This window comes from Podarcis muralis, chromosome Z, assembly GCF_964188315.1.
Source record: "Podarcis muralis chromosome Z, rPodMur119.hap1.1, whole genome shotgun sequence".
NCBI lineage: Eukaryota > Metazoa > Chordata > Lepidosauria > Squamata > Lacertidae > Podarcis > Podarcis muralis.
In genome coordinates, this window is record NC_135673.1 from 46,687,497 (window position 1) to 46,708,185 (window position 20,689).

At 49.3% G+C, this 20,689-nt stretch overlaps 1 protein-coding gene across 17 annotated transcripts in view; it reads right to left on the minus strand.

Moving 5' to 3' along the window:
• Positions 1 to 16,067: 16,067 nt before the first annotated feature.
• MED12 (mediator complex subunit 12) overlaps positions 16,068 to 20,689 on the minus strand; it is a 49,681-nt gene continuing 45,059 nt past the window's right edge. For 16 of the 17 annotated variants that reach the window (XM_077922638.1, XM_077922630.1, XM_077922635.1 and 13 more), the window contains 4 exons: positions 20,381 to 20,537; positions 17,561 to 17,704; positions 17,370 to 17,451; positions 16,068 to 16,250 (listed from right to left, as the gene is read on the minus strand). In XM_077922638.1, coding sequence (XP_077778764.1) covers positions 16,207 to 16,250; positions 17,370 to 17,451; positions 17,561 to 17,704; positions 20,381 to 20,537 — 427 coding nt within the window. In that variant the 3' untranslated portion in view covers positions 16,068 to 16,206. The remainder of the gene's footprint in view (positions 16,251 to 17,369; positions 17,452 to 17,560; positions 17,705 to 20,380; positions 20,538 to 20,689) is intronic. The other variant, XM_077922626.1, reaches the window with a different exon arrangement.

Genomic DNA, 20,689 nt, shown 5'->3' on the forward strand with positions numbered 1-20,689 from the left:
TGGCCACTAGCCAAGGTGGGTCCACGGTCAGAGGCTGAATGCCTTTCAGTACCAGTCGCTGGGAATCACAAGAGGGGAGAGTTGCTGCTGCTGCTGCTGCTGCTGCTGCTGCTGCTGCTGCACGATGGTCCTGTCTGTGGACGTCCTACAGGCACCTGGTTAGCCACAGTGAGATCAGGACAGTGGACAAGATGGGCCTTGGTGGCCTGATTCTGCCATTCCTATTTACTGTGTTCTTTGCTCTGATTGCTTTTCTTTTTGGGTGCCTGTGAAGTATATAGCTTTCTTTCTTTCTCCTGACTTGAAAGCAGCCCAGTAACATGGCACCTCTCTTATTTCCTGTCCATTAGAAGATTCTGGTCCATTCTCTCAATAAACAAGCCCTACGCATCAAAGAAAGCAAAACCCGCTAGCTAGCCAGCCAGCCAGCCAGTTCTGTCTGGCATTTATATGAAGGAACATGCCTAGAAGTTGGAATAGTGGAGTTTTATTTGGGAGTTGGAAGGTAGGAGGAGAAGGCAGCAAACACAGAACCAGTCAGAAGAAACTGAAGCACTCACTTCTGGGAGTCGCTGAGTATGGGAAGAGCAATTCAGAGGAGCTAAATTTATGGACAGAAGTATCTCTGTTAAAGTCTATCTGTATTATAAGGCCCAGGTATAACACCCTAACCCAGAAAAGAAAAGTAGATTGCTTTGATGTTGGTGAAATTTAATTCCTAGTTTGGGTGAAGCCAATCAGCAGCTCTCCACCTTCTGTCTGCCGCATATGATCTGGGACTCCGCTGTGAGAAGCGCCTTAAACAAAAATGAAGTGAGAGGAAAGTGTCAGGACCTTGGAGAGCACCATCGCACAAGTGGAAAATCTACTACCTTAAAAAGCATAACCAGAAAAGATGTTCTTGCCTTTAGAAGACATCCAATGGAGCTGAATGCTGGAAGATTCCAGACATAGAAAAGAAAATACTTCTTATTTTTATTATTTATTAATTTTTTATACCACTCTTCATCTGTAGATCTCAGGGCTGTTCACAACATAGAAATACAATATAAAAACAAAAAATATATAATATAAACAACAACAAAACACAAACCAGTAAACCCATCCTATCCCACAGACACATATAAAAGGGGTATAAGATGTCAATCAGCCCAAAGCCTGACTGAAGAGGAATGTTTTCAAGTGGTGCCTCATGGTGTATGGAGGTGCCCCCTTTTCAGCTGAGCTTTCCCCAGCCCTGGTTTTTGTGAATGTGCAGGTGTGAAAACCTGGACACTCTGCCTCTTCCTAATAGGGTTTCCCCCTGCACCTCCCTTGTGCCAGTTTAACACTCTTCTGAAACAGGGGCATCGAGCTTGTGTCCTTCCAGATATAGCTGAACTACAGTTCCCATCATTCTTCACCATTGATTAGGTTGGCTGCAGCTGATTGGAGCTGGAATCCAGAGACATCCAGATGCCCAAAGATTCTCTGCTGCTGATCTAAGCTAAACATAGCAGGTTCCTCTTTGATCCTTCCCTTCTCCTTTCTTATATCCCATCCACCTTCTCAATTTATCAACATTTCTCCTGAAATGCACTTAACACTGTGTTTCAAAAGGCCTCTCAATGTGCCATGCTGAGTGGAGCAACCCATTTGGCTGCCTCCTGTATCTTAGGTACATTCCACCTGCTAATGCATCCTTAAAGCACATCACCTTCTAATCTCGTGTAAGTGGCTGAGGCTGGCATTGCTCTGCCCTGGCTACTGTTGTTGGTGCGTGTGTGCAGGCATGTGTTTTTGTGAGAGAGGTTTGTATGAACATCAGTTGCGGATCTGATGACATGCTTGAGCCCTGATAATAGCTCTCCATCCCCAAAAGGGTACTTGCTTTCCATTCAGGAATGCCTGGTTTTGGAAGAGACAACCTGACAGGCAGTCAGCAAACCTTGCACAGAAGGTGCAATTCCTCTTCAAAGCCTGCAATTGATGTAGGTGGACGGTGCTGTGTCTGCTGCTGAGGCAGAACCTACTGCAGAGCACAAGGGCCAGAGACAATGATTTATCTGGGGCAGCCAGCTGGGGATAGCAAAACAGCAGAGGCAACTCCATTGGTATTTTGCACCACCAGGAGCTCAGTAGATTGCACACATTACTGCAAATGATCAGGTCAGGAGTCAACAGCAAAATAACCACAATCACCCACAGCCAGCCAGGCTGTGGCATAGAGAGAGAGGAAGGCACCTCCTCCCTGGCTTTCCCATGCATAGGAGAGGGAGGAGACTCCACCGTCACATGTGCTTGAGAACGGGATCTTGGCCAGGTGGCCAGAAGGGGGGTGGCATCAGAAGAGAGACTTTGTTGCTGTCTCAGGGGTCCTGTAAGCAAAATGCAGCGCACCTGAGCTGCCTGTTACCAGGCCTAAAGGGCCAGGGCTTTGCCAGATTCACGCTTTCCTCCTCTCCCATCCATCTAGGATGAAAGTCTCTGTGCTAGTTTAAAAGTGTACAGCCTCCATTTGGAGAGTGCCAAATAGCATTCCACATGGCATAACTCCATGTGGGTGGGTGCAGTGTACATTTGTGGCCTTGCACCAGCGTTGACGTCCCTTTCTCCAGTAAGGGGAGTTGGGCTGAGAGCTGTTGTCCAGGTTTATTGTTCAATTCGATTTAAAAGTGAGGAGCAGCCTGGACAGCCCCTCCTCCCCACTCAGCTTTCCCACACATCCATGGCTGGGCCTGCAGGATGGCCAGCTTAGCGCTGCCTTGCCTAGTCCCGAATCCTCTGCCTGAATTGCTTTGGAAAACCCCAATCAGGTTGCTTTATGACCTGCCCTGTGGGGGAATCCGGAGCAGCTGCCAAGAGGGAGGCTGGTTTTCTCTCCGCATGCACGTGGGAGCCCCAAGAGATGGCCCTTGCTGAGCTCAAGCAATTCATCCTGATTAGCGGCTGCTATTTGAAGGGATAATTGTTACATAATTATTCCGTGTGCTCAAAACACTGCTGTACATCTGTGGTCCCCAGGCCTTCCCTTGTTCTTTTCCCTGAACTAAACCAAGATTCCCCCCCCCCCCCCCTGCATAGAACAAGGGTCAGAGGAGCCATTCTCTGGGCAGGCATTGTTGGAGAGGTTAGGAACAGGCTGTAGCCCAGTGGTAGAGCGTGAGAAGGTCCCGGGTTCAATCTCCAATGACAATATCCAGGTAGGGCTGGGAATGTTCCATGTCTGAAACCCACAGGAGCTGCTGTGAAGACAATGAGTGGAAAGCGCTAAAGCAATTGTTCCATCAGCACATGTTTGCACAATGAAACGTTTCCCCCCTCTCTCACCCACCCCTGCTCCCCTTAAATCTGTCTTAAATCCTCAACCCTCTGGATCAGATTGCGGGGACAAGGAATGCATGGGGAAGAGGGACTCCCATTGCACAAGGAGAATCCCTTGCGCTTATGGGACTTATTTGTAGAATACCACCCAATTTTAAGCTAGATGGACCATTGGTCTATGGCAGTGGTTCTCGAAGCGTGCGCCACCCTGGTGTGGCAGGAGAGGGTGGCAAGTGTGGAGGAAGATTCAAGGACAATCAAAGAAACATTTAAATATTTCAGGGAGTGTAGCGTAGTATAGTATATAAAAAAAATCATTTTTAATTGCAGAATATGGATAGATGTCTTTTCAAAATGAGAGCAAGAGCATCAAGTGATAGTGAGAACAATCCCAGTTGTGATCCAGAACAGAGTGCAACTCTGAGGGCTTTTCCCAAGCAATCAGAGACAGTGCCTGTGTGCCATGTCTTTGCTCTGCCCAGTTCACGCCTCTCCTGATTCTGGGAGTGAAGCAAGAAGGGGAGCTTGTTGCAGCAGGAGTGGGAGAAACCTGTGACTCTTCACCAGCTTCTTCACTGCCTTTTGGCCTCCCTCCTCCCACTTTCCTGCTTCAGCTTCTACCTCTGATTTTGGATTTCTCTCTGCCACAGACTCTCTCTGCTCATTAAGCCCTGTTACCCCTTCAGCTTCCAACACCACCTCCCAGTCCTCTCCCTCTGACTACTCATCATCATCCCACCACCACTCCCTGGGCTCTGAGCCTTCTTGTTTTGGGGGTTCCCTAGCTAGTTCCTCCCACCATTCCTCTGCATTCAACTAGTCCGTGACACTCATGGAGGGTGCAAAGCAGAGCCAGTGAGGGATGTGGCATGGGGAGGGTTCCCAGGGCCATTTGGCCCTCCCCAGGCCTGAGGACCTTATCTCTGCTGTAGAGGTATAAGGATACCTGGTGCAGACACTTTGCTGGTGCCCATCTGGACTGGGAAGGCAGGGAGCCCAACTGCAGGTAGAGCCAGAGCCAGAGATAAGCAAAGCCAACTCATCCAAGTTTCGCCCTCACCCTCCTGCTCTCTGCCAGGGAACCACTGAGACTAAGGAGGAGGCGGCTGGCTGAGAGCAGTCTGAAGCTTGTAGTACAGTGCCACCCTCTGCCCTAAATAGGCCAGCTTCCACTGGGTGAAGCTGAGCAGGTCTTGGTGCCTGGATAGGGGACCACCTGAGAGCATCCCCACCTAACCCATTGTATGCTGCCTTGAGGTGCGTGGGAGAAATGTAGGATACTGTATAAATGTAACAGTTGTTTGATTTTTCCTTCTGAAAACATGACAAGTCTCTAATTTCATCTGACAATGCTGGAGGCTTTGCTGCAGCAGCAACAGCAGCAGCAGCAGCAGGAAGATGCACCACACAATCCAGGAAGATGCCCCATGTTTGTCCTTTTTTCTGGAAAGAAGTGTTGCAGAGCAGGTTCTTTGTCTCATTCTGATGAAGACGGATGCCTCACCCATACTTCTGCATGCTTTCTAGGCATGGATCCAAGTGGTTTTCCATTTGCCCCACCGTCTTCCCCAGGAAAACCCACTCTTTACTGCTGAATCAGAGTAAACACGAATCGGCAGCAAACCCAAGTGATGTTTGCTGTGATTCAACAATAAGGAGCCGGTTTCTCCGGGAGGAAGTACCTGGACAAGAGGAAGCATGGGTGGGCCCAGACACTGCTATGAGCTTTAAACTGGATCCTTTTACTTAACAACACCCACCATTATTGGTTACAGCAGCAGCGAGGAGGAACAATGTAAGAGAAGCTAAATTCACAGCTCAGGAAGGCCACACATTAACCATTTAGTGTCTATTCTCTCTCAGTACTAATCAATTAATTAAAAACTGTTGCTTATTCAAGCAAGGTGTGAGCTTACTCTCTCCATCACTTGGACAACTGGGCTATTATTATTACTGTTATTGTTATTGTTATTATTTTGTGGCATGGGTGGTTGTGGAACACAGATTTGAGGCCAAGACCAACATTCCAGGTCTACTTAACCTTAAGCCCAGTTTCTGCAGTGCCAGATCAGAGAAAATGATTGTTATCTCAAGGTATTTGTTGGCCCTTACATTCTTGGCCATGGGTGGCGCTGTGGGTTAAACCACAGAGCCTAGGGCTTGCCGATCAGAAGGTCGGCGGTTCGAATCCCTGTGACGGGGTGAGCTCCCGTTGCTCGGTGCCTGCTCCTGCCAACCTAGCAGTTGGAAAGCACGTCAAAGTGCAAGTAGATAAATAGGTACCGCTCTGGCGGGAAGATAAACAGTGTTTCCGTGTGCTGCTCTGGTTCGCCAGAAGCGGCTTAGTCATGCTGGCCACAAGACCTAGAAGCTGTACACTGGCTCCCTTGGCCAATAAAGCAAGATGAGTGCCGCAACCCCAGAGTCGTCCGCGACTGGACCTAATGGTCAGGGGTCCTTTTACCTTTACATTCTTGGCAGAGGTTAAGTTCCAACAGATATCAGGGTAGTTGAAGTCTCCCATGATGATGATGACTACTATATCTCTCATTTTGGAATGTTTGGTAATCTGTTCTAGGAAGGTATCATCCATGACTTCAGTTTGGCTTAGAGGTCTATAGTAGACCCCACTGAAGTCACTGTTGTTTCCCCCTCCTAAAAATTTTACCCCAGTACTTTCAACATGTCTTCCAAGCTGAAACCCCTCACGGGTGTACACATCCTTTACATTTAATACTATTCCTCCTCCCATCGAGTTTGGTCTTTTCTTTTTGAATAAATTATACCCCTCAATTACTGCATTCCAGCCATCAGTTGCATCTCACCAGGTTTCAGTAATGCCCATTATGCCTTATTTGCCAACCTGTGTTAAGAGCTCAAGTTCATCTTTATTTCCTATGCTCTGTGCATTAGTACAAAGAAAAGTGAAACGACGAGTCATTCTCCCTCATTACTTTATGGTCTCCATCCTTTTGCAGGTTCTTGTGCCACAGTCTCTTGTACATCAATGAAGTGATTATCTCCAGTACTTGGTGCCTGCACCACAGCCTCAGGGTTTAGTTTAAAGCTTTCCTTATTAGTTTAAAGCTTTCCTTATCAGGTTTGCAAGTCTCCTAGCAAATATATTCTTACCAACCACTGAGAGGTACAAGAGCTCCCACACCCGCACACAATTAGGATGTGGGGAGAAACATAGTCTTCAGATGCTCCTGAGTTGAACTCTCCACTCCAAACACCCTGGGTCATCTATGCCACTAGCTCATGGGCTTTGCCCTATAACCCAGATGGTTGTTTAGCTGGATCATGACAGCAGCAATGCCCAGAGTCTGGCAGCATATGCCACTCTAGAGCCCCAGCCTGTCTTTTACTGAGAGGAGCAACTGGGATGAACAGGCACCCAGAAGGGCAAGGAGACAGCTCTGACAGTGGCATGCAAGCAGACTGCTCATCCCCGCTGGCTCTGGCACAAGTAGTGTTTAGCAGCAACTTGGAGAAGATGAGAGTCAAGAGAAAAGAGGCTGGGATCTGTCAGTCCAGCTTAACATAGAAGCTGGCTGGTGCTAACGGACAGGGTACCAGCCCACCCTGACAGCTAAGCTGCCAGAGGCCTGGCCTTGGTGTGTCTGTCAGGACAGAGGGTCATGGCCCCTGAACGGGTCAGGAAAGCCTTGGCCCAACATCAGGCCCCCAAGCTGGGACAAGGGAAAATGTTTTTGTAGTTGGAGTGCAAGTGGGTATCGCAGCTCTGCAATCTCAGAAAGAAAGGACATTTGGCTACCATGTATGATGTTGCAGGTGTGGTCTGCTACAAAGCAAGTACGCTTCCAGCAAGGCTGGAAGTGCATTGGCAGGAGGAAGTGGGTATCCACAGCAGGGGAGAGAGGAGGCTTGCTTGAGCAACTGGAAATAGCATAGCTTCCTCCTGCACTGAGTGTTTCGCCTTGTACTCAGATCTTGACTTGTCTTGGCATAGGTACTCTTCTTTTACTCTACGTTTGTCATGTCATAACAAACTGGGATCTGGACATGTAAAAAGCAATATGCAGTGGGCTAGTTTAAGAATTCGGCACACATACTGAATATGCGCTCCATAGTTGAGGACTGGGGCTGATGTCAGTCTTCAGCTGCCCCTCCCCTCAAAGAGTTCCTGGTGCCCCTGCCTTCGGCCCACATCCTAAGAAGCCCTATGTCCAAACAAAGGCCTGCCTTTAACATAAGAACAACCTGCTGGATCAGGTCACAGGCCCACCCAGCTTAGTCTGTTCTCACAGTGGCCAACCAGAAGACTGTGGGAAGCTTGCAAGCAAGATCTGAAACCAACAGTCCTCTAATCACCTCCAACACTAGAGCAGCGTAGCCATCAGCATGGTGCTGCTAACACCAAGTCTGCAGGTTCAATCCCCTTATGGGACAGCTGCATATTCCTGCATTGCAGGGGGGTGGACTAGATGGCCCTCAGGGTCCCTTCCAACTCTACAGTTCTATGATTCATTGTGGCTAGTAGCCACTGATACTTTTATGCTCCATGGATTTCTCTAACCCTCCTTTAAAGCTGCCCTTGTTGATGGGCATCAGGAATAACTTGGTGAACTGCGTAGTTTAACTACGTGCTGAGCAAATAAACATACAGTCATATCTCGGGTTACAGATGCGCCGGGTTGCGCAATTTTGGGTTGCGCATCACGCCGAACCTGGAAGTACCGGAATGGTTACTTCCGGGTTTCGGCACTTGCGCATGCACAGAAACGCTAAATCGTGCTTTGCGCATGCGCAGAAGCGCCAAATTGCAACCTGCGCATGCACAGACACGTGGGTCACGGGTTGCGAACGCTGCGGGTTGTGAACATGCCTCCCGCATGGATCACGTTCGCAACCTGAGCATCCACTGTACTTCCTTTTGTCCATCCTGAATCTTCAGCTTCATTGGATAGATTCATACAGTTCTAGTATTGTGTGGCATAGTGGTTAGTGTGTCGGCCTGAGACATGGGAGACCAGAGTTGCTCACTGGGGGATCTTGGGCCAGTCACTGTCTCTCAGCTTAACCTACCTCATGAGGAAGGGAGAACCATACACCCCACCTTGAAGGAAAAGGCACTATATAAATGTAGTAAATAAACATAAATAAACTTCCAACCACTTTTCTCTACACTTTGCATAATCTTATGTGCCAGGGACGCGGGTGGCGCTGTGGGTTAAAGCCTCAGCGCCTAGGACTTGCCGATCGAAAGGTCGGCGGTTCGAATCCCCGCAGCGGGGTGCGCTCCTGCTGCTCGGTCCCAGCGCCTGCCAACCTAGCAGTTCGAAAGCACCCCCGGGTGCAAGTAGATAAATAGGGACCGCTTACTAGCGGGAAGGTAAACGGTGTTCCGTGTGCTGCGCTGGCTCACCAGATGCAGCTTGTCATGCTGGCCACGTGACCCGGAAGTGTCTCCGGACAGCGCTGGCCCCCGGCCTATAGAGTGAGATGGGCGCACAACCCTAGAGTCTGTCAAGACTGGCCCTTACGGGCAGGGGTACCTTTACCTTTTTTTATGTGCCATTTCAGCTTTGCATAGGAGACAGGTTGTAACTGAGCATGCAATTACAGTGACAAAGAACATGTAGTCTGCAACTCAGATACCCTCTTTTATGTGGCTGGGATCACTTGATTAAAGACATCCAAACTGTTTTCCCGAATTGTATATTGGTGGAGATCAGAAATGGGGAATCTGTGGTCCCCCATATGTTCCTGGACTATAACTCCTATCATCCCTGCCCACTGGGTCATGCTGGCTGGGGCTTATGGGAGATGGAATCCAACAACACCTGGAGGGCACAGGTTCCCCATCCCTGGTGAAGACGTGTCTTGACGTAGGCATACCTGAGCTCCTCCAGAAGCTATTTCCATGGCCCAGCCTTGGCCCTCATGAATTGCAATGAAAGGGAGTGCACTTGAACATGTGCAGTGCTTCCCCCACCTACTTCAGTAAATGGGAAAAATTCCATCACACATGTGGAATTAAGAGGCAGGACTTCCAATGCCGAGAGCCTGACCTCTCACTGTCTTTCTGGGATGTCACTGGAGGCCACGGACCACAGCCACATCTAAGTGGCATAAATGGTGGAAGAACCCTGAGTGAAAGACAGGGAAGTGAAGATTTCTCAGAGTGAGAGACTGGGAGAGAAGCAGAGAGCTCCCAAGTGAGAGCTGGGAAGTTCTTGCAGTTTATGTAGGGGTGGAGATTAAGACCTTTGGATAGAGAGAAGGTTTTATAGTTGTGCATTTTTTTGTATTTTAGATGCTCATTCTCCTTTCTAATTTTTAACGCTGTTACTGTTACACATATATTTCTTATAATGTATTTCTTACTATGATTGTGTTTGCATTATGCTCTATAGATATTGCATTGTTGACTTTTGTGTTTTGTGCTGTAATAAATATAATAATAATAATAATAATAATAATAATAATAATAATAATAATAATAATAATAATAAATAATATTTGTACCCTGCCCATCTGGCTGGGTTTCCCCAGCCACTCTGGGCGGCTTCCAACAAAGATTAAAAAGACATTAAAATGTCACACATTAAAAACTTCCCTAAACAGGGCTGCCTTCAGATGTCTTCTAAATGTCAGGTAGTTGTTTATCTCTTTGACATCTGGTGGGAGCGTGTTCCACAGGGCGGGCGCCACTACTGAGAAGGCCTTCTGCCTGGTTCCCTGTAGCTTTCCTTCTCGCAGTGAGGGAACCGCCAAAAGGCCCTCTGCACTGGACCTCAGTGTCCGGGTAGAACGATGGGGGTGGAGACGTTCCTTCAGGTATACTGGGCCGAGGCCATTTAGGGCTTTAAAGGTCAGCACCAACACTTTGAATTGTGCTTGGAAAGTACTGGGAGCCAATGTAGGTCTTTCAGGACTGCAGTTATATGGTCTTGGCAGCCGCTCCCAGTCACCAGTCTAGCTGCCGCATTCTGGATTAGTTGTATTTTCCGGGTCACATTCAAAGGTAGCCCCACATAGAGAACATTGCAGTAGTCCAAGCGGGAGATAACCAGAGCATGCACCACTCTGGTGAGACAGTCCGCGGGCAGGTAGGGTCTCAGCCTGCGTACCAGATGGAGCTGGTAGACAGCTGCCCTGGATACAGAATTGACCTGCACCTCCATGGACAGCTGTGAGTCCAAAATGATTCCCAGGCTGTGCACCTGGTACTTCAGGGGCACAGTTACCCCATTCAGGACCAGGGAGTCCTCCACACCCACCCGCCCCCTGTCCCCCCAAAACAGTACTTCTGTCCTGTCAGGATTTAACCTCAATCTGTTAGCCCCCCTCCACCCTCCAACCGTCTCTAGGCACTCACACAGGACCTTCACCGCCTTCACCTGTTCTGATTTAAAAGAGAGGTAGAGCGGAGTATCATCCGCATATTGATGGGACACCCAGTCCAAACCCCCTGATCTCTCCCAGCGGCTTCATGTAGATGTTAAAAAGCATGGGGGAGAGGACAGAACCCTGAGGCACCCCACAAGTGTTGGGCTCATCCCCCAACACTACTTTCTGGACACGGCCCAGGAGGAAGGAGCAGAACCACTGTGTAACAGTGCCCTCAGCTCCTAGCTCCTCTAGATGGTCCAGAAGGATGTTATGATCAAGTGTATCGGAAGCCGCTGAAAGATCCAGCAGAACTAAGAAACAGCTTTCACCTTTGTCCCTAGCCCACTGGAGATCATCGACCACTGCGACCAAGGCAGTTTCAGTCCCATGATGAGGCCTGAATCCCGATTGGAAGGGATCCAAATGGTCCGCATCCTCCAGGCGTGCCTGGAGTTGTTCAGCAATCACCGACTCAAATCACCTTGCCCAAGAATGGAAGATTTGAGACTGGGCGGTAGTTGGCCATATTGGCTGGGTCTAAAGATGGTTTTTTATGAAGCGGTTTAATGACCGCCTCTTTCAGCGGGTCTTGGAACGCTCCCTCAAAGAGGGAAGCATTCACCACCCTGTAGAGCCCATTGCCCAGCCCTTCCCAGCTTGCTTTTATTAGCCAGGATGGGCAATGATCAAGGAGACAGGTGGTTGGTTTCACGCGTCCAAGCAGCCTGTCCACATCCTCGGGGGTAACGGATTGAAATTGATTCCATGCAACTCGACCAAACAGGGCTCTAGCACTCTCCCGCCCCGGCCCTGCTCCCACGGTGGTGTCTACCTCCTTCCGAATCTGAGCGACTTTATCTGCAAAAAACTTTGCAAAATCGTTGCAGGAGATCTTGGGGTCTTTACAAATCCCTAATGGTAAAGGTGGTTCCGTTAAATTGTTAACCACCTGAAAGAGTCTCCTGCTACTATTTTCTGCAGATGCAGTAGAGGCAGTGAAGAAAGTCTTCTTTGCCGTCGCTATCGTCACTTGGTAGGCTCGATGTTGAGCTCTAACCAGTGTCCAGTCTGATTCAGAATGAGTTTTCTGCTACCGGCACTCTAGCCATCTCAGCGATTGTTTCATTGCCCTCAGATCCATGGAAAACCATGGGGTTGTCCGGGTTCCATGCAATTGGAGAGGGCGCTTCGGAGCCAGACAGTTGATAGCCCTGGTTAACTCCGCATTCCAGCGGGCCACCAGGGAATCAACTGAAAGGCCATCAACATGGGATAAAACATCCCCTACAATTTTCTGGAAACCATTTGGATCCATTAAGTGGCAGGGGTGGACCATCCGAATTGGTCCCACCTCCCTGCAGAGGGGAAGGGTCGCGGAGAAGTCCAGTTGCACTAGGAAGTGATCTGACCATGGCACTTCTTTTGTTTCACTTTTACTTACTGTCAGATCACCCACGTCACTAGAGGTGAACACCAGGTCTAAGGCATATCCGTGACTATGAGTTGGGACAAACTTATTCAGGGACAGCCCCATGGAGGCCATGCTTTCCATGAAGTCCCGAGCGGCCCCTTGTAAGGTCGTGTCAGTGTGGATGTTAAAATCTCCTAGGACAACTAAGCTAGGTGTCTCCAGGAGAACATCCACCATGACCTGAAGCAGCTTGGGCAGGAAATCCTTGGTGCAGCAGGGAGGTCAGTACACCAAAAGGAATCCTGCACTGCCCCTATTGCCCAACTTCCAGAACATACACTCAGAGAACTGGGTCTTCCCAATAGGATGCCTGATGCAAGCTAGTGACTTTCTAAAAATCACTGTAACCCCCCCTCCCCACCCACATGACCTGGGTTGCTGTGCATAAGAGAAACCTGGTGGACAAAGCAGCAGCTAGGACAGGCCCATCTGCTTCATCCAACCAAGTCTCTGTTACACATGCCAGGTCAAGTCCTCCATCCACGCTGTGGTCTTTTGATGAAGGGTACTATATCAATAATAATAATAATAATAATAATAATAATAATAATAATAATAATAATAATAATAAAAATAATAAATAGCCTCAAGCAGCAGCAGCAGCAATACTGACACCAAATATGGCCCTCGGTTGCGAAGCTCAGCCTGGCACTGCCCTCCAGCTGTTTTGGAAAGCGACTCCCATTTGTGCTGGCTGCAGCTGATGGGATTTGTAGTCCAGAGCAGCTGGTGAAAGCTGGGAGAGGACAGCCAGCTCCTGGAAACCTCAGCTCAGCAAAGCCTTTGTGAAGGATCTGCACAAACTTTAAAAAAAAGCCAGACGCCGATGGCAGATTTTTTGGCAGCTGTTGCTGGACTGGCCAAAGAGCTCTTAGCTGGTCTAGATTAGCTGGCCTGGGATCATTAGCCTAGATTAGCTCTGGTGGGTTATAGCTGAATCCTGATTAGTTCATCTGTGTTGCTGAAATCCAGATTAGCATCTCTGGCTTTGTTAGCCCCGATTAAAGCTTTATAGTGGGGCGGGGGGGGGGGGGGGCTTGGTACACTCCAGTTACAGATGAAAGCAGGGACCAAAGTGCAGCAAGGAAAGGCAGACAGACCGTGGGCTCTCTCTCTCTGTGTGTCTGCCTCCAAACAGAAGTTTGCTTGGATCAGTGTGGGTCACATGGAACTCAGCCTGCCATCCAACAGGTGAAGTTGCCCTGCAGGTGCCCCAAGACTCTGGTTGTTCTGATTTATCTGTTAAGAGTCCGATAATGATGGCAGAATAAACACAGACATTGGGGTGGGCCTTGCCTCTTTCCGTGCCCTTTCAAAGCCCACTCAACCTGAACATTAGTACATTTGCAAGACCTGTTGCCCAGCCTCAGATTTGGAGCCTTTCCCTTTTGACTGAGCAGTGCCCCTTTCCAGGCACCTCCTGTATGTTTTGGCCCTTGGCTCTGCTCTGCTTAAAACATCTCGTGTTTTAAGAAGGTCACTAACCCCAGTGGAATAGGGTACTTGCCACCCACTGCTAGACTCTATGATCCCTGCCAGCTTCAGGGCTGTTCAGCAACAAATATACCTTGTGCATGGGAGCTCTAAACACCAAGTTTTAGATGTGGCCGGATAGCCAAAGACAGGGTGGAGGTTTCTTTGGAAGCAGGCCAGCCTGATTGTGTGCTTGCTTCTGTGTCCTTTCAAAGTCTGCTCAACCTGTATGCTTACACATAAAAGTATTACAAAGGCACTGCTACAGTCTCCAGAAGCTTTCCTCCAAAGGGAGCTTCATAAAAGGGACTCTGGATTTCAATTGCTCCAAGGTGAGCAGCACAAAACACTGTTTTCTGCCCAAAAAAACCACAATGTTGTATGGGCATACTTGCCCTGTTTTCTTGAAATTGTAGTGATTATATATAAATTTGCTTTTCTCTCCAAATATCAGTAGTAGCATATGCAGACCCATGTCCTCTCTTTGGGGCCACACTCGGCCCCATGGCGAAAGGGTGCAGGGGGCTCATCTAGCCCAGAGAAGGCTCCGGGGGAAGAGGCTGGTGCGCTGCAGCCCAGCAGAGGTGGCTGCTCCCAGACCTGGAAGCTGATTGAACAGGACAGGTTGGGAAGTGCACAGGAAGCAGCTCTGCCCAGAGCTGTCCCCCCTCGTTAGCAGAGAAGTCTGTCTCTTTCAGCTCTGATCAGGTTTTGTGGGCCCAGCCAGCTCACACGTGGTTTGCACGGAGGGCAGCTCTGCAACCCAAAGCTGCACAAGACTTGGACTTGGGGGGGGGGAGCATTGCAAGTAGGGGGCAACTGAACCCTCCTGGAAACATTTTGACCTGGAGTTAACACAGCCTCCCCACCCCAATGCTGCATGTAGACTGATATACCCAGGCACCAGTGATTTCAAAGCCATTAGATCAAGAAGCCCTGCAAACCTTCCTCTCACTCAATAGCTGTGGGCAGTGAAGTGCCAGGGAGTGAACAAGCACCTTGTTTAAAGAATTTCTACCTTGATCTTCAGTCAATAAGTTTCCATGCACAGCGGGGGTTCCCAGTGTTTCCCCATCCCCAGGAGCCTCTAAGTTCCCCCTTCCCTTGGGCAAGAGATGGGTACCTTTTTCTCCCTTGGAAAGTACATAGAGCTAAAGAAAGAAACTGCAAGAGCGGCACTCTTTCCCACCTCCTCTTCCAGCTCCTGTTCAGAGGGAACAGGGGAGAGAGAAGACGCCCAGCCCACATTCAAAAATCCAAAAGCCCTGAGGTCTAAAAAGGATGGTGCCCCCTGACCTATGGGTAACATTACATGTGTGAAGCACCCATACTCCCTCCCCTGCAAATGCACCTACAAGTGTGCTGCCTTACAGAAAGGAGAGATCTGAGTTTACCCCGTTCCCCTTGCTCAGTTAACTCATGTGCCCAAGTAGTCAGTGTGTGTCACAAGTCATTCTGTATTTTCAGTTACTAGCAACAGAACGTGGGCCCAGGAGCTGAAGCACAGGGCAGCCAATGCTCTGGCGCTGCCTTACAAATCAAGAGTATAGCCACAGCTCACCCATTCCTGGATACTTTCCCCACTTTGACAGATATGTATTTTGCTGAGGGAACAGCTAGGGAGGTCTCTAATATACAATAAGAGAGAGCCAGAGGTGGTGCAGTGGTTAGAGCATCAAACTAGGGACCTGGGGGGCCAGGGCTCAAATCCCCACTTGGCCACGAAGATTTCATTGAGTGACCTTGGGCCATTCTCTATCCCACCCTACCAGGTTGGGGTGGGGATTAAATAAGAGGGGGAGAACCATGTATGCCACCTTGAGCTCCTTAGAGAAAAAGGTGGGATATACAAACAAACAAACTGCTTTAAACAAAACAAATGATGACATTTGCTACCCACATCCGACTGCCTCAAAAAGAATGTCAGAAGTTCCCTTTAAGTGCAAAGTTAAATTCTCAAACCTGCATCAAGTTATGCAAATGTGTAAGCATGCCTTTCGTTTGTGTAATTAAAAGTTGCGGCAGGCTGCCTCTGCGTGTCTGGAGCAGATTGAGGACGGGGGAGGGCGTGTAACACCAAAATGCCGCTTCAGCCCCCGCTGAGGCATGGTGGCGCCAGCCGCCTTTTCGGTTTGCTGGCGGATATCCAGGTGCTGAGGAAAGGCAGGAGGGAGATGCCTCAGAGCCCTGCCCACCCACTATGGACACACGACACGCATCGCCTTCTGGAAAGTACGCTCTCTGTATTTGTTTCGGAACATCTGTGATACAGGGTTTCATCCGGTATAAATAAAGTAGAAAATCTTACAATTCATTTTCGTCATTATTTTAACAAAAATACCAAAAAACTTATTAAACCTGAAATTAAAGGCGGGGAGACTCTAGCAATCACACGGGATTCCAAATCACTGGTAGAAAGGGGAGATCAAAAACACTCGTTCGGCATTATTAACCTTCTCTCTGCCCCGGGTGGCAGGGTGCTGCCGCTGCTGCAGAGCAGGCGCCCCAGAGGGCGGTGGGGTGGGGGGCAAGCCGTTGGTGGCCCCAAGCAAACAGAGCCCCCCTCAAGTCCACTGCGAGGCCTCTCTCTTTGCTGGGTCTCAGTACCGTACAAAGGGGTTGCTGTTCTGCTGGGTTTGCGTATCTGTTTGGACCAAAACACAAGAGTTAGAATCTACGTATGAGCTTGCAGGCAAGAGAGATGGGTGGGCAAGAACAGGAGAAACAGAAGGTTTGGCCCTGGTGCTGTGCTCCACATTAATTGGCCTAATCTGCTGGGCATCTCTGGCAAAACCAAACAGGTGAGGCTTTTAAGGAATCACCAGTTCCTCTGAGGCATGAGTGATCACTTTGCTCCACATCCTCCTCCTCCCAGGGGTGTGTGTGTGTGTGTGTGTGTGTGTGTGTGTGTGTGTGTGTGTGTGATGCACCCTCACCCACAGCAATCAATGCTCCAGTCAAGCTGAAGCAGCAGCACTCACCTCCCTCCCTGCAATGCATGGCTCTTCCCCAGCACATGGGCATGCGCGAAAGTGTGAAACCGTTCCACAGCCCACAATACGGAGTGCTCAAGAAAGGAATCTTGGGCTGCCCTCCTGTCTGCCACCCCACCCCCCACCTCGCCCTGCAGAAACCTCTTTTTGCAAAAGCCGTATGCATTCAGTAGGTCAGATCACAGCTGCTGAGCACGCTTCCCTTGCTCAACCCTCACAAGCTAGGGGAAGGTCTCTTTCACACAGGGAAACAAGGGCAGCTCCCTCCTGGGAGCCTGGACTGAAACCAGCCTTGCAAAAACCTGCAAGCTAGATGAGGGACGGGGGGGGGGGGTGAGAAAAACAACCCTCCACCAAGAGACTCTTTCCAAGCTGGGGCTTGACACTCTTACGTCTGGGGACTCTTAGCTCCCTGCTGCGTTCAAAGCCTATCTTATTCTCGTGCGCCATTGGGGCCATGCATGGCTGCTGCTGCGGCTCACTTGGGGAAGAGAAGCAAGGCAGGGGTGGCTGACTAGGGACAGCGTCCTGCCTCCTATCACAGAGGGAGAAGAGATCACATTTCCTACGATCTTTGAAGAGAGGGCTTTCACTGTCTCCTGCACTTTCTTCTCTACAGAGCATCTTGAGCGCCACTTAGTAACTCCTGCAGTTGGCCAGGGGGACCCTGCTGTACTCCCATGCCTCATTTGCCTTGCCTGCATTCTCCACTAGTGGGGAGGAGGGGTGCTGTGCCCAGGGGACTGGGGGAGAAGGGACTCGGGCCTTACTGGAAAGCTGTTGCTGGAGCTGCCGAACCAAAGCTGCCGTCTGCTGCTGCTGCTGAGTCTGCTGGAGGCCTTGCCGCTGGAACTGCACAGGAAGGAGAGAGGGAGTGAGAGAAAGAACAGATGTTAGAGGCTGGGTGGGAAAGAGGGAGAGGCAGCTGTCCTGGGGAGCTGAAGGGGCAGGGCATACTCACCAGAGGCTGCTGAGGAGGGATCCCCAGACCGGGAGGCTGCCCTTGGGCCTGGGCCTGGGGGACGGTGGGGACCTGGGGCTGCTGCTGGGACTGCTGAGGTGGGGGCTGCGGTTGCTGCTGCTGTGGCTGCTGCTGCTGCTGCTGCTGCAGGGGAGGAGGAAGAAAGGGAAAGAAGTACAGCATGTTAACAAGGCTGGAAACATCATATTGGCTGTGTTCCTTCTTCCACAGGGGCAGTGGCTGCCTCTGAATACCAGCTGCCGGAAGTGGAGAGGCTGGATGCTGCACCCAGGTCCTGCTTTTGGGTCTTCCCATGGTAATCTGTTTGGTCCCTGTGAGAACAGGATGCTGGGCTAGGTGGGCCTCTGCCCTGATCCAAAAGAGCTTTTTTTCATGGTCCAATGTTTTGCACAGCAAGGTAGGAGATGTGTTTCGTTCTCATAATCTGGGGGAACCTATTGCCTTCCAGCCCCAAACAGCAAGGCCAGTAGCCCTAGATGAGGGGAACTTTTGTTCCCATACCGTCTGTGAAGGCTACAGATTCTCCACCCCTGTTCTACTGCGTGGACACAGAATGTTCTCAGCTAGGCTGGGAGCAGTGAAGGGACCAGCACAGGTGTCTGCAACAAGGCTTAGCCAAAAGTCATCCTTCCTTCCGTGGCGATGTCCGCTAGCATAGGTGTCTTTGAAGAGAAATTTTAAAAACCCACACGGATGTTTGGCTTGTCCATGGTTGCTTGCCACAGAAGCTTAATGGAGCCTCCAGATGCAAAAGCATTGTACCAGAGGTGCAGGACAAACAGCAGAGGATGGCTCTTCCACTGCCATCCGGCTGGTTGGTTACGGATGATCTGCCAAGGCTGTTCTCAGGTTTTACTGAAGACCTATTACTTCCCAACCCGCCACCCCATCCTCTCACCTCTCGCCTCGTCTGCAGCACAACCCTTGGGGAGCTCCAAGGAAGACGTCTGGGAGGAAGGAAGGTAAGGCGAGTTGAGTTGCCCACGCATCATATATTTACTGCACATTTTAAGCACATGCACACCAAGAATCTTTGGAACTGTAGTTTGCCCTTCACAGAGATATAATGCCCAGCACTCTTAACAAACTACAGCTCCCATGATTCTTCTTTTTCCGGGGGGGGGGGTTGCTTTAAACGTATGGTGTGTACCCAACCACTGTGAAAGGTTAATGGAGCAACCACATCCAGACCCTATTGTGCAAAACACCAGCTTGTGTTGCGAAAAAAGCCACCTCAAGGTTTCCACTCAGCTTGTGCAGAAAACTTTCTTCTGACACCAACCAGGCCCTGTTACTTCACAAGGTCTTGAAGATAGGACAAGAATGAGGACAGTGAGGCACTTGTTTTTTTAAAAGAGTGTGAAGAAAGGAAGGAACACGAAGAAAGCAGTTGGGGTCACATGACACACCGAGGGATGATCCCCACTTTGGCAGGTTCTTTGTGAGCACATTCCTATCCAGTCTTTACTCCTCCTTCAGGAATACAAAAATAAAACAAGATGAAATATCAAACACATGCAAAATAAAATGAAATCAAGATGTAATTTCTCGAGTAACAAGAGGGAGAAAAGCAAGGAAAACGATCATGGGTGGGTGTTTCTCTATACGGCAACAGAGCAGTCCAGTCACGATTTAATTCAGAATCATTCTTATAGTGAACAGGAATCAAGTTTTTGACAGATGAACATTATTACGTATAATTTTGGTGGAAAATGGAATTTGTTTTCAATAAGGGACCCAGCCCCCCAGGATTTCAGGTGTATCTTTCCATCTGGAGATGTCACTGGGGAAAGAACTTGGGACCCTCCACGTGCAAAACAGATCATTGTTTAAAATTCCCATTGTTCTAGGCGCATTTTGCAACAGGGCATTTCATTAGGGTGAGCTGCTTCTGAGCTCTTGGTGCAGCACTGCCCCCAGTGCTTTTCTCCTAAAAGAATGTGTAGGGGTACTCTCATTCCATCTGAGACTCAGGAAACACCATGACAGGAAATGAGGCCACCATTGGGGGTAGCAACGGAACTGACGATTCACCGTGCTACAGAAAAAAACTAAAAAATTTTAAAAACTTTAGTTTCTTCTCTCACTAGATTCACAAAATGTTTAGCGGTATGCATAGCTAGCCCTGTGTTCCCCCAGAAAAAAGCAATGACTGTGCCTATGATTTCAAATTAAAACTGCAGAGTGGAAGGAAAGGAACATCTTTTTCTGCCTCTCCACTTCCAGCTACTCTCTGAAGACTGGAGAAGAGACCCTCTTAAGAATATTAGGAGGGTGGGCAGGGGAAGGACTAGACCATGTGAAAAATGAACATGATATTTTAGCTGCAGTTCATTAATTTTCAGCTTTGTAGTTTTGTTATAAAAAAGTGTGCCTAGATATTCCATTCAGACATCTGAAGGCAGCCCTGTTTAGGGAAGTTTTTAATGTTTGATTTGAAGTTTTATTCTCTTTTTAATGTTCTGTTGAAAGCTGCCCAGAGTGGCTGGGGAAACCCAGCCAGATGGGCGGGGTAGAAATGATAAATTATTGTTGTTGTTGTTGTGCCCATAACTTAGGTTTAAGGTGCCATTTAGTTCCTAGCTTTCATATCTCAGTTTCTAACACTGAAACAGATGCTTCACCACTGAGCTACAAATTTACTAATTTATAGTAAATCAATCAAAATATTAAAATGGCATGCCCAATGGCTGGTGGGGCATCTGAAAGGAAGAACTGAGCGGGGAAAAAGAGAGGGAGCCAAGTTGGGCAAGAGGAACATGCAACGCAGCTTGGTGGCAGCTCTGTCCTAATGCTTACCCTCAGCATCTGCTGCTGCTGCTGCTGCTGCCGCAGGTACTGCTGCTGCTGGTCTGGCAGGAGCTGGCTGGGTCGGATCCCTGATGGGACGCCCTGAGCACTCATGTGGTTTAACCCGCTTATCATGGCGGCTTGCTGCATTGACTGATGAGGAAACCTGCAACCAGAAAAAGGGAAGGAGAACGTGGCAGTGTGCCTTGAAGCAACCAAAAGGAAAGGATGCCCCAGTTGGTTTGGAAAGAACTCCCTGCGGCTCTTGGTGGTTAGCGGAACGATAAGTTCTTCTCCGTGTTGTTCCATGCCAACAGA